A 13,641-nucleotide genomic window follows, 5' to 3' on the forward strand; every position below is an offset into this window, starting at 1 on the left:
GTGTGTGTGTGTGTGTTGTTATACTATTATTATACTTTTTTCAGGAACCCCCTCAAAACAACCAGATGCAGTCACAGTGTAGCAGTAACATTATAATGTCTTGTGCAGTTTCACAGGTGCTTTTACAGGTTCTTACAAAAGGAAAATGCACTCTACTCCCTTTGTTAAAAGGTTATACAGAACAAGAGAAAAGGCAAATCTGAGTCACTAGTCACTTTATGGCTGATGTAATTGTCTGAGAATTTGAAAACCGTTTTTATTCAAACAATTTTCTGCATTCGATTTCTTTGGCTTTTATCCAACTGACTTTTAAAAATAGCAAAACATTATTTTGCCACAAGTGTTCTCTATGAAAATGCATGCCTATTAAACTGCCCTGACATGTTATAACAGCAGGTGTTCTTTTACACATCTCAATGGAATCCATTGTGAAAATGAATATGGCATTGAATGAGCCAGATGAGGGGAATAACATGGATTGACCAAATCTGTAGCTGTAGATACTGCTCTTTGCGCTATAGTTCCGACACTGTTCTTTGGTTCACAGAAAGGGTCTAAGGCGCATAAAGCTCTGTCTGGTTGTTTGTTCTCAGGCTTTGGGACTTAAGAATAGAAAGGGTCTTTTGAGTGAGTACCATTGAATAGGTACTCATGGAAAAAACAAAGGTACAAAGCTCTTAACAGAAGTATTTCTAGGGACTTAGTGTTCTGTGAAATTGCCCGAAAATCTCCTGAAAACATATCATGCACCTGTAAATTTGTAACAATACACTCTCTTTGAACTAATGATTATTCACACAGCAACATTTTAACTAAGCCTAATAACTTTGTGTGCAAAGAAAATCACAGGGGAGACTGGGGCTAGTTGTCAAATGTGGAAGATCTATCTATCTGTCTGTCTGTCTGTCTGTCTGTCTGTCTGTCTGACTGACTGTCTGTCTATATATCTATCTATCTATCTATCTATCAACTGATGTGAGATATATATATATATATGAATAGACCCATAGCTTGTTCACGTGGCCCCACCATGAACTGTTCAGTTCAGGTGTGTCCCTGTAGGCTACTGTTTCAGTGTGAGGCGTGACACTTCAGCATGAGTAATCCCATGCTCAACCCATTCAATACAAAATCACGGCAAGGAAACATTTAACTTATTGCAGTCTGACTAAAAACAATGTGGAAAAATATTTGGAATAAGGTGAGTCCTAAAAATGAATGAAAAAAGTGATGAATGACTTACTAAATTGATTTAAACACAACTCAGCACTTCATATTGACTGTGTTTCACAGCTGTTCATGGTGATGATGGTGGGGAACGTGTTTGTGCCTATTGAAGCAAAGCATACCAGCAGAGAAGGAAAAACTCGGAGAAGAAAACTGGAGTCAAATCCTCGTCGAAACATCTCGTCTTTTAGAATTTCTCCGGACCCAATGATGACAGGTTCAGAATCGGCTGTGGTGTTGCACGGTGCTGGTGACATGGACTTTGATGAAAGTATCATGGACATGGTGTCCCAAGTCAGAAACAACCCCAACTTATCCATTAGCAAATGTGTGGTGGATCGCAAACTTTGGATGTCCAACAGTCGCAGCCTCTCTCCGTGGTCCTACAGGTAGGTACAGTTGCTCTTGGTTATTTGGGGGTCATTTTTGTTAATAACCTTAAAAGCACAACATTTATGAACCCTAATAGATTATTTTACTGTTTTCTTAATACTTATGTCCTATTTGGAGACTTCTTATAGTTAAAAGAAACAGGTCTCAGGTTGATACTTACAGTAGCCTAACTAGTTCTAATTTTATGAAAAGTAATTAATAACCAGATTTCAAATTAAAGGAATATTTCGGGGTTCAATACAAGTTAAGCTCAATCAACAGAACTTGTGGCATAATGTTGATTACCATAAAAATGTATTTCAACTCGTCCCTCCTATTCTTTAAAAAAAAAGCAAAAATCAGGTTTCAGTGAAGCACTTACAATAGAAGTGAATGGGGCCAATTTTTGGAGGGTTTAAAGGCAGAAATATGAAGCAGATAATTTTATAAAAGCACTTACATTAATTCTTCTGTTTAAACTCATGTATTGTTTCAGCTGTAAAGTTGTTTTTTGTAATTTTTGCAGTTGTTTTTCATTTACATTTTACATTTACTCATTTAGCAGATGCTTTTATCCAAAGCGACTTACAAATGAGGAGAAAAACAGAAGCGAATCATCCTAGGGAAGCAGTAGTAACAAATGCGCTGTAATACAAGTTTCAAAATTGTTTAGAGAAGTACCCCTAGCTAAGATGACGAGAGACTTTTATTTATTATTAAGAAGAAGAAGACAGGGGGCCTGGTTAGCTCAGCAAGTAAAGACGCTGACTACCACACCTGGAGTCGCAAGTTCGAATCCAAGGCGTGCTGAGTGACTCCAGTCAGGCTTGCTAAGCAACCAATTGGCCCAGTTGCTAGGGTGGGTAGAGTCACGTTGGGTTAACCTCCTCATGGTTGCTATAATATGGTTCTCGCTCTCGGTGGGGCACGTGGTGAGTTGTGCGTGGATGCCGCGGTGAGCCTCCACATGTGCTATGTCTCCGCGGTAATGCGCTCAACAAGCCACTGGTAAGATGCGCATATTGACGGTCTCAGACGCGGAGGCAACTGAGATTAGTGATATCCAGTTCGTGAACGAATCATTCTCTTGAACCGGGTCTTTTTAGTGAACGAGTTGAACTAGTTCACCAAATCGGATTGAATTGTTTGAAACAGTTCACGTCTCGAGTCAACACTGGTCCACAAGTTACTCTATCTTAACCTGTCTCTTGGATGTGCCTGACACTCCGAATGAACATGAGCCAATAACCAGAAGTAATATGATCCTAGATCTGGTAATATCTGCTTTTGCCAACTCTTCTTTGCAATTAACTGCTCCAACTAGTTCGGACTGAACACTCGGGTCGCAACAGTTCTCGAGTCAACAGTAATGAGTTGCTCGTAACAGTACTCGAGTAAACAATACACTGAACTGAGAATCGCCTCTTTCGGAGGTGTCTGACATACTGAGAACCGATGGAGCTGCTGACATTGAGCATGTGTGTGATTAAGGGATGTTTCAGGTGTATTTTCCTGAAAAACAGAGAGTGTAACAAATAAAACATATTGGAAATATGTTTAAGACTAGAGCCCGACCGATATGGGATTTTTGAGACCGATACCGATACTGATTTTAGACAGGTAAAATTCACCGATTACCTATATGGTGGCTGAAATATTTAATTTTTGAGCTGGAATGAAAAGAGACCTTTTCTATGTGGATTTTCCACCGATTTTGCACCGATATGACTATGCAAAGGTACTCAGAAGGCTGCTTAAACAAATATTTTTATCAAAGAATATTTGACATTATTATTATTATACATTGTCAACAAATTCTAGAACTGAAAAGTGAGAAAATAAAGAATAAATAAAAATACAATAAATAGCTAAATAAACATCAGTACTGTTTAGTATCAGTCAAATGCTGACCATTAAAATAAAGAATAAATAAAAATAAAATAAATAGCTAAATAAACATCAGTACTGTTTAGTATCAGTCAAATGCTGACCATTAAAATAAAGAATAAATAAAAATACAATAAATAGATAAATAAACATCAGTATTACTGTTTAGTATCAGTCAAATGCTGACCATTAAAATAAAGAATAGATAAAAATAAAATTAATAGCTAAATAAACATCAGTACTGTTTAGTATCAGTCAAATGCTGACCATTAAAATAAAGAATAAATACAAATAAAATTAATAGCTAAATAAACATCAGTACTGTATGTTTAGTATCAGTCAAATGCTGACCATTAAAATAAAGAATAAATACAAATAAAATAAATAGCTAAATAAACATCAGAAGTACTCTTTAGTATCAGTCAAATGCTGACCATTAAAATAAAGAATAAATAAAAATACAATAAATAGCTAAAAAAAACATCAGTACTGTTTAGTATCAGTCAAATGCTGACCATTAAAATAAAGAATAAATAAAAATAAAATAAATAGCTAAATAAACATCAGTACTGTTTAGTATCAGTCAAATGCTGACCATTAAAATAAAGAATATATAAAAATAAAATAAATTGCTAAATAAACATCAGTACTGTTAAGTATCAGTCAATGGCTGACCATTAAAATAAAGAATAAATAAAAATACAATAAATAGCTAAATAAACATCAGTATTACTGTTTAGTATCAGTCAAATGCTGACCATTAAAATAAAGAATAAATAAAAATATAATAAATAGCTAAATAAACATCAGTACTGTTTAGTATCAGTCAAATGCTGACCATTAAAATAAAGAATAAATAAAAATAAAATAAATAGCTAAATAAACATCAGTATTACTGTTTAGTATCAGTCAAATGTTGACCATTAAAATAAAGAATAAATAAAAATATAATAAATAGCTAAATAAACATCAGTACTGTTTAGTATCAGTCAAATGCTGACCATTAAAATAAAGAATAAATAAAAATTCAATAAATAGCTAAATAAATATCAGTATTACTGTTTAGTATCAGTCAAATGCTGACCATTAAAATAAAGAATAGATACAAATAAAATTAATAGCTAAATAAACATCAGTACTGTTTAGTATCAGTCAAATGCTGACCATTAAAATAATGAATAAATAAAAATACAATAAATAGCTAAATAAACATCAGTACTGTTTAGTATCAGTCAAATGCTGACCATTAAAATAAAGAATAAATACAAATTCAATAAATAGCTAAATAAATATTAGTATTACTGTTTAGTATCAGTCAAATGCTGACCATTAAAATAAAGAATAGATAAAAATAAAATGAATAGCTAAATAAACATCAGTACTGTTTAGTATCAGTCAAATGCTGACCATTTAAATAAAGAATAAATAAAAATAAAATAAATAGCTAAATAAACATCAGTATTACTGTTTAGTATCAGTCAAATGCTGACCATTTAAATAAAGAATAAATAAAAATAAAATAAATAGCTAAATAAACATCAGTATTACAGTTTAGTATCAGTCAAATGCTGACCATTTAAATAAAGAATAAATAAACATAAAATAAATAGCTAAATAAACATCAGTAGTTCTGTTTAGTATCAGTCAAATGCTGACCATTTAAATAAAGAATAAATAAAAATAAAATAAAATCGAAATAAACATCAGTATTACTGTTTAGTATCAGTCAAATGCTGGCTGTGTCTTGTTTGGAAGGATGCGTCCTCCGGATGTCGCATTTGTCGGCTGCATACATCATCGAGGCTTCAGAAAAGTGAGTAGGACACTTCGAATGCAACCTTCTTTCACGGGAATTCGGAGGATGCATGAGTTGTATACTTCGTGGGCACTCACAACCCACTATTCTTTGCTTCAACGGAAATGTCTAAAAACAATGACGCCAATTTGCCCGTAAATATGATGTTCAAACGCAAGTAATGTTAATTCCCATGTTGAAGTACCTCAGTAGATGTGTGCAGAGTATAATATGTATAATTATATTAATATATAATTAAAATAAAGTATTAGACTAAAAGTACACCTGTAAAATCTATTTTCTTTTCTCTTTACATCATTATATCTCTCCTAAAATGTACCTCATACATTCCCTTCCAAAGGGACTTTGTACCCTTCTCACTCAAAGCGCTCGCGCTTGTTAAAGAGTGGCGTGCTGTCACAGCAACCATGTTACGTTCCGTTTCCGTTTGTCCTACGAAGGCTGTCTCGTTTAAATGAAGCTTGTTTAAAGGAGGACCCTCTGTATACTGCAGCCTTCAAAGGATGCGTCCTACCTAGCATGCAACCTTCCAAATGAGACATCCTATATTAATACTGCCCAGTCAAGATAAAAAGCAGCAGCTGTGTTACACCGTATTGTGCTATACAAGTCCAGGGGAAACTTTCAACGGTGGAAAACCAGACTTCTAAATATTACATTTTATAAATACAATGACTGGAATTGTTCGGTTGAAGGGGGTACAAACTGTGAATCCTGAACAAAACAGTTTGGTGAATACATGTTTACTCATTAGCTTCCACTCAGCTGATAACAATGAAATTAGCTATGTGGTTAGCTAGTTAGCTATAAGCTCGTTGTCAAGGAGATTAAAAGACAGATGTTGTTTATTTTACTTTCCAGCATTGTGTCTCACCAACTAGGTAACAACATAGCATGAAATCAACACTCTTCAGACACAATCCACCACCGCACCGTTGTCTTGAACTGCAAAAAGATGCTCTGATGTTTACCTTTCAGTCTGCTACATTACTGACTAAAAAGGGAAAATTATGGGGTCATTGTTTATTAAGTTTCCAGTATGTATTTCATAAACTAGTTAACGACACACAGCTCAACTCCGCCCTGTCTGCAGCACCACCGTTAGGTCAGAGTCAGCTCTGTAAACAGTCGGAGTCGGAGCGCGCTCTGCTGGCCAAACTATGTAACGACACCAATTCTAAAGCATTGTTTTCTGCATTATATGTTCTGAAAAAAGTTTTCATATCGGCGCATATCGGTAAAATATACAGTGCATCCGGAAAGTATTCACAGCGCTTCACTTTTTCCACATTTTGTTATGTTACAGCCGTATTACAAAATGGATTAAATTCATTATTTTCCTCAAAATTCTACAAACAATACCCCATAATGACAACATGAAAGAAGTTTGTTTGAAATCTTTGCAAATTTATTAAAAAAAAAAATGAAAAAAAAAAATCACATGTACATAAGTATTCACAGCTTTTGCTCAATGCTTTGTTGAAGCACCTTTGGCACCAATTACAGCCTCAAGTCTTTTTGAGTATGATGCTACAAGCTTGGCACACCTATTTTTGGGCAGTTTCTCCCATTCTTCTTTGCAGGACCTCTCAAGCTCCATCAGGTTGGATGGGGAGCATCGGTGCACAGCCATTTTCAGATCTCTCCAGAGATGTTCAATCGGGTTCAAGTCTGGGCTCTGGCTGGGCCACTCAAGGACATTCACAGAGTTGTCCCGGAGCCACTCCTTTGTTATCTTGGCTGTGTGCTTAGGGTCATTGTCCTGTTGGAAGATGAACCGTCGCCCCAGTCTGAGGTCCAGAGCGCTCTGGAGCACGTTTTCATCAAGGATGTCTCTGTACATTGCTGCATTCATCTTTCCCTCGATCCTGACTAGTCTCCCAGTTCCTGCCGCTGAAAAACATCCCCACAGCATGATGCTGCCACCACCATGCTTCACTGTAGGGATGGTATTGGCCAGGTGATGAGCGGTGCCTGGTTTCCTCCAGACATGACGATTGCCATTCAGGCCAAAGAGTTCAATCTTTGTTTCTCATGGTCTGAGAGTCCTTCAGGTGCCTTTTGGCAAACTCCAGGCGGGCTGTCATGTGCCTTTTACTGAGGAGTGGCTTCCGTCTGGCCACTCTACCATACAGGCCTGATTGGTAGAGTGCTGCAAAGATGGTTGTTCTTCTGGAAGGTTCTCCTCTCTCCACAGAGAAATGCTGGAGCTCTGTCAGAATGACATCGGGTTCTTGGTCACCTCCCTGACTAAGGCCCTTCTTCCCCGATCACTCAGTTTGGCCAGGCGGCCAGCTCTAGGAAGAGTCCTGGTGGTTCCAAACTTCTTCCATTTACGGATGATGGAGGCCACTGTGCTCATTGGGACCTTCAATGCTGCAGCAATTTTTCTGTACCCTTCCCCAGATCTATGCCTCGATACAATCCTGTCTCGGAGGTCTACAGACAATTCCTTGGACTTCATGGCTTGGTTTGTGCTCTGACATGCACTGTTAACTGTGGGACCTTATATAGACAGGTGTGTGCCTTTCCAAATCATGTCCAATCAACTGAATTTACCACAGGTGGACTCCAATCAAGTTGTAGAAACATCTCAAGGATGATCAGTTGAAACAGGATGCACCTGAGCTCAATTTTGAGTGTCATGGCAAAGGCTGTGAATACTTATGTACATGTGATTTCTTTCGTTTTTTATTTTTAATAAATTTGCAAAGATTTCAAACAAACTTCTTTCACGTTGTCATTATGGGGTATTGTTTGTAGAATTTTGAGGAAAATAATGAATTTAATCAATTTTGGAATAAGGCTGTAACATAACAAAATATAGAAAAAGTGAAGCGCTGTGAATACTTTCCGGATGCACTGTACACCGATACCGATATATCAATGAAAGGCTAATATCGTTCAGGCACTATTTATGACTTGATTGTATTACCGTTTTATCAACGTATGAAGATGATCCAGTCTACAGCTCTCGAGTCAACAGTACACTGATCCGAGGACAGCAGCTCTTGAGTCAACAGTACATTGAGTCGATCACAGCAGTTCTCGAGTCAACAGTACACTGATCTGAGGACAGCAGTTCTCGTGTCAACAGTACATTGAGTCGATCACAGCAGTTCTCGAATCAACAGTACACTGATCCAAGGACAGCAGTTCTTGAATCAACAGTACACTGATCTGAGGACAGCAGTTCTCGAGTCAACAGTACATTGAGTCGTTCGTAGCAGTTCTCGAGTCAATAGTACACTGATCCGAGGACAGCAGTTCTCAAGTCAACAGTACACTGATTCGTTCACAGCAGTTCTCGAGTCAACAGTACACTGACCCGAGGACAGCAGTTCTCGAGTCAACAGTACATTGAGTCGATCACAGCAGTTCTCGAGTCAACAGTACACTGATCCGAGGACAGCAGTTCTCAAGTCAACAGTACATTGAGTCGATCACAGCAGTTCTCGAGTCAACAGTACACTGATCCGAGGACAGCAGCTCTTGAGTCAACAGTACATTGAGTCGATCACAACAGTTCTCGAGTCAACAGTACACTGATCCGAGGACAGCAGTTCTCGAGTCAACAGTACATTGAGTCGATCACAGCAGTTCTCGAGTCAACAGTACACTGATCCGAGGACAGCAGCTCTTGAGTCATCAGTACATTGAGTGGATCACAGTAGTTTGTGAGTCACCAGTACACTGAACTGAGAATCACCTCTTTCAGATATAAAACTGAGAACTGCTGATCAGTGAGCAGCTGATGAGCATGAGTGAACGGAGCACTTGAATGAGGGGGTGAAACGTTTCATTCGAGAGATGTAAATTAATTTTACTGTAGAGTATTGTGCATGCAGATTATATCTGAAGTTGTGATGAGTTGGATCATGGTTTCTGTAAAAAACAGTGAGTTGATTAAGACTAGTTTAATCACTTTTTATGCTTTAAACAGGTGCAAAACTTTAATGTAGGATGTATTGTAAGATCACTGAATGAAACACTGATGACAATAAACACCCTTATTATTATAACTTAATTAAATTAAATAATAATCAGCAATATGCCCTTACATATGGCTTTATTGAATGTGTTTGTGCATGTATTCTAGGACGCCGGCGTATTAGCATTATATATAGTGATGTTATTACGTGATGACGTAAATGAACTGTTTTTCTGAACCAGTTCATTGAAACGAACCATCCGAAAGAACCGGTTCATGGAAAAGAATCGGACTTCCCATCACTAACTGAGATTCGTCCACCACCACCTAGATTGAGGCAAGTCACAATGCCACCACGAGGACTTAGAGCGCATTGGGAAGTGGGCATTCCAAATTGGGGAGAAAAGGGGAGAAAAAAAAAAGATAAAAAACAGAAAGAAGAAGAAGACCAAGGATTGGGTCAAGTGCTCACAGAAGAGCTGTGTATTTAGATGCTTTTTGAAGGATGTTAGAGAACCAGCTGCTCGGGTGGAGTTTGGCAGGTCATTCCACCAGCAAGGAACAGATCTTTTGCTTTGAGATGGCACTACGAGGCACTGTTCACCCGCAGAACACAAACTTCTAGAGGGCACGTTGATCTGAAGTAGTGAGTGTAGATAGGGGTGTGCATAGCCAGTGGTTGTTCTGTAAGCAAGCATCAATGCCTTGAACTAACGCGAATGACCATTGGCAGCCAGTGCAGTTCGATGAAGAGTGACGTTTTAGGGTTTTAGGGTTTGTTGACACAACATCGTCATGGCAACTAAGTTGTAAAATTGGACAGCTTTACACAGAAAAGATTAGTAAGTTATTTTATCACACTAAAATCATGTTGACACACATCTTGTTTATACCTTGTGGCTATACTTTTAAAAAAGTGAGTATTTTAATAAAAGAAAATTGGCCCCATTCACTTCCATTGTAAGTGCCTCACTGGAACCCAGACTTTTGATTTTTTTAAAGAAAAGGAGGGACGAGTTGAAATAATATATTATCGAACCCAGAATATTCCTTTAATAATGTTACAAAAGTCCTTTACGAAAAATGTCATATCTTTTGTGTGGATATTTTCAAATGCTATTCTCTTATTGGTGTACATACTAAATATTAAAAAACATGCAATTGATAAAATTACAGATAAACATTCTTTTTGGGAGACCATTAGTTTTAGGGTGGAACGGTGGCTCAGTGGTTAGCACTGTCGCCTTACAGCAAAAAGGTCTCAGCTGAACAGGGCCTTTCTGTGTGGAGTGAGGACCTGTGTGGACCTTTCTTGTGAGAGCATCCGGTTTCCCCCACAAGTCCAAAAACATGTAGGTTAATTTAATTGGAGACCCTAATTTGCCCCGTAGGTGTGTGTGAGAGTCCCCCAGCTACTGGGGGTTGCGTCTGGAAGGGCATCTGGCATAAAACCTGTGCCAAATCAAATATGCAGATCATGACAGGAGTAGCCGGAAGAAGTTCCTAGAACATTAGTTTATAGTTATAAAGAATAAAACCTAAAAAGAACATTCACAGAATGTTAGGGATTGGTTCCCCAAAAATAGCCAAATGGGATCCCAGGTTATTTTTTTGGAAACCAATTCCTAACATTTTAGGAATGTTCTCTTTATGTTCTATATTTATAACCATAAACTAACATTCCCAGAATATTGTAGGGAGGTTTTTGTGTGACAACCAAATAAGAACATATTACAGAACGTTCTCTAATGGTTATTTTGGGGTTTTATTTTTATAACCATTAACTAACCTTCCCAGAACTTTGCAAGGGTTAAGTGTGACAATCAAATAAGAATCTATACTTAACCTAATAACTATTCCTAAAACTGATTATAAACTAGATCCCAAATTAATAACATGGTCCTAAAAAAAATAAAAAAATAATAATAAATAAATGTATTATACTATTATACTATACTATTTTCTGATTGGTGTCCACATTGTAAATATTTTAAAAACATATGCAATTGGTAAAATCCCAGTTAACATGTTTTGGTTCCCAGAATGTTAAAGGAACGTTTATGGTTATATAAAAAAGAAGACCTAAAAATATTGTTCCATGGAATTGGTCCCAAAAATAACCAAACGGCAACCAAATGCTAAAGTGAGGGGAATATTCTTTGTTTGTTAATTCATTTAGAAATTACTATTATGATTCTTTTTTTAATATGCAGCACAAGGGTCTCTGGGACCCTAAACAGTAAGTCATCTCAGCATAGGTGTGTGTACAATGAGTGTTATTCTATGTGCGCACTCAGACGCAAGCTTCCTTACAACATGTAACCAGTGCGTAATGTAACCAGTGCCTCTCTAAACAGAATCAACCACGATGTGAACCGTAAACCCGTGGACATTCCCGAGGCTGTGTGTTCGTGTGTGGGATGCATCAATCCTTTCACCATGCAAGAAGATCGCACTATGACCAGTACACTTATCTACACCAAGATTCCCGTGCGCAGACGCCTGTGCCACCGGCCAACCAGGAAACCGAAGAAGAAGGAATGCATTCCCCGTTACAGTACGGTGGTGGAGAGCATCGCCGTGGGGTGCACGTGCATCGTAGGGTAGCTGAGTGGTACCCACACCCACATTCCTTTTACAGCAGAGAAATTCTGATCCTTATTGTGAATACTTTGATTTCCTATGTGTGAAATAGTAAAGAATGCATTAACTCTGTTTAGTGAGCTTAAAACAAAAGTTTTAGTTTTGTGCCACAATTTCTGATATATTATGAATAATCCTGTACATAATCTCAACCACCCCACCCCCAAAGATTTTATGATTGAATGATTTCAAGAGATGCTCTCATTTTGACAATAAAATGTGGAAAGCTCATTGTGTGTTTATTGAGTGCAGTGTAGGGTAAACTACACAAAAAGTAATCCACAACAAAGTACTAACTGCTTCTTTAAAATTGTAATCGTACTGATTACTTAATTGGAAGTCACATTACTAATTACTTCTGAGTTACTTTATAAAACACTTTTCACAGAGAAGCTTTTCTGCTCAAAAATATCAAAATAATATCTATATTTCCTCCTAGTTTATTGTCTCACTCAGATCATGCGGTTACCACAGGTTTCTCCTTTACTATGACTCACTAGTGACTCTTTTGTCATCACAGAAATGAAAACATATGAAAATAATCATTTTTTAAAACATATTCTACATAAATAATAGCTATTATTTTAGAAATAAGTGTAAGCCAAGTAATGACTAAGACTAAAGTAATTATATTACACTAATTAATTACTTTTTAATTAGATTACATCCTACCACTGAATTTCATAAATTTAATTAAAATCATGCTCAACATACACAATACAGTTGAATTCAGAAGTTTACATAAACCTTAGCCAAATACATTTACACTCAGATTTTCACAATTCCTGACATTTAATCGTAGAAAACATCCCTGTCTTAGGTCAGTTAGAATCACTATTTTAAGAATGTGAAATGTCAGAATAATAGTAGAGAGAATAATTTATTTCAGCTTTTATTTCTTTCATCACATTCCCGGTGGGTCAGAAGTTTATGTACACTTTGTTAGTATTTGGTAGCATTGCCTTTAAATTGTTTAACTTGGGTCAAACGTTTTAGGTTGCCTTCCACAAGCTTCTCACAATTAAGTTGCTGGAATTTTGGCCCATTCCTCCAGACAGAACTGGTGTAACTGAGTCAGGTTTGTAGGCCTCCTTGCACGCACACTCTTTTTCAGTTCTACCCACAAATTTGCTATCGGATTAAGGTCAGGGCTTTGTTATGGCCACTCCAATACCTTGACTTTGTTGTCCTTAAGCCATTTTGCCACAACTTTGGAGGTATGCTTGGGGTCATTGTCCATTTGGAAGACCTATTTGCGACCGAGCTTTAACTTCCTGGCTGATGTCTTGAGATGTTGCTTCAATATATCCACATAATTTTCCATCCTCATGATGCCATCTATTTTGTGAAGTGCACCAGTCCCTCCTGCAGCAAAGCACCCCCACAACATGATACTGCCACACCCATGCTTCTCGGTTGGGATGGTGTTCTTCGGCTTGCAAGCCTCACCCTTTTAACTCCAAACATAACGATGGTCATTATGGCCAAAGAGTTAAATTTTTGTTTCATCAGACCAGAGGACATTTCTCCAAAAAGATCTTTGTCCCCATGTGCACTTGCAAACTGTAGTCTGGCTTTCTTATGGCAGTTTTGGAGCAGTGGCTTCTTCCTTGCTGAGCAGCCTTTTAGGTTATGTCAATATAGGACTCGTTTTACTGTGGATATAGATACTTGTCTACCTGTTTCCTCCAGCATCTTCAAAAGGCCCTTTGCTGTTGTTCTGGGATTGATTTGCACTTTTTGCACCAAACTACATTCATCTCTA

General features: G+C 37.4%; 1 protein-coding gene across 1 annotated transcript; it reads left to right on the top strand.

Annotated features, from left to right (window-relative positions):
* The first annotated feature begins 1,080 nt into the window (after positions 1-1,080).
* Positions 1,081-12,107, top strand: LOC127417621 (interleukin-17B-like). Its single transcript, XM_051657668.1, has 3 exons — positions 1,081-1,201; positions 1,294-1,616; positions 11,591-12,107. Exons 1-3 carry the CDS (start codon positions 1,178-1,180, stop codon positions 11,838-11,840), a joined length of 597 nt encoding a protein of 198 aa, XP_051513628.1. The 5' UTR covers positions 1,081-1,177; the 3' UTR covers positions 11,841-12,107.
* Positions 12,108-13,641: the final 1,534 nt, after the last annotated feature.

The sequence above is a fragment of the Myxocyprinus asiaticus genome, chromosome 27, assembly GCF_019703515.2.
Source record: "Myxocyprinus asiaticus isolate MX2 ecotype Aquarium Trade chromosome 27, UBuf_Myxa_2, whole genome shotgun sequence".
Taxonomy (NCBI): domain Eukaryota; kingdom Metazoa; phylum Chordata; class Actinopteri; order Cypriniformes; family Catostomidae; genus Myxocyprinus; species Myxocyprinus asiaticus.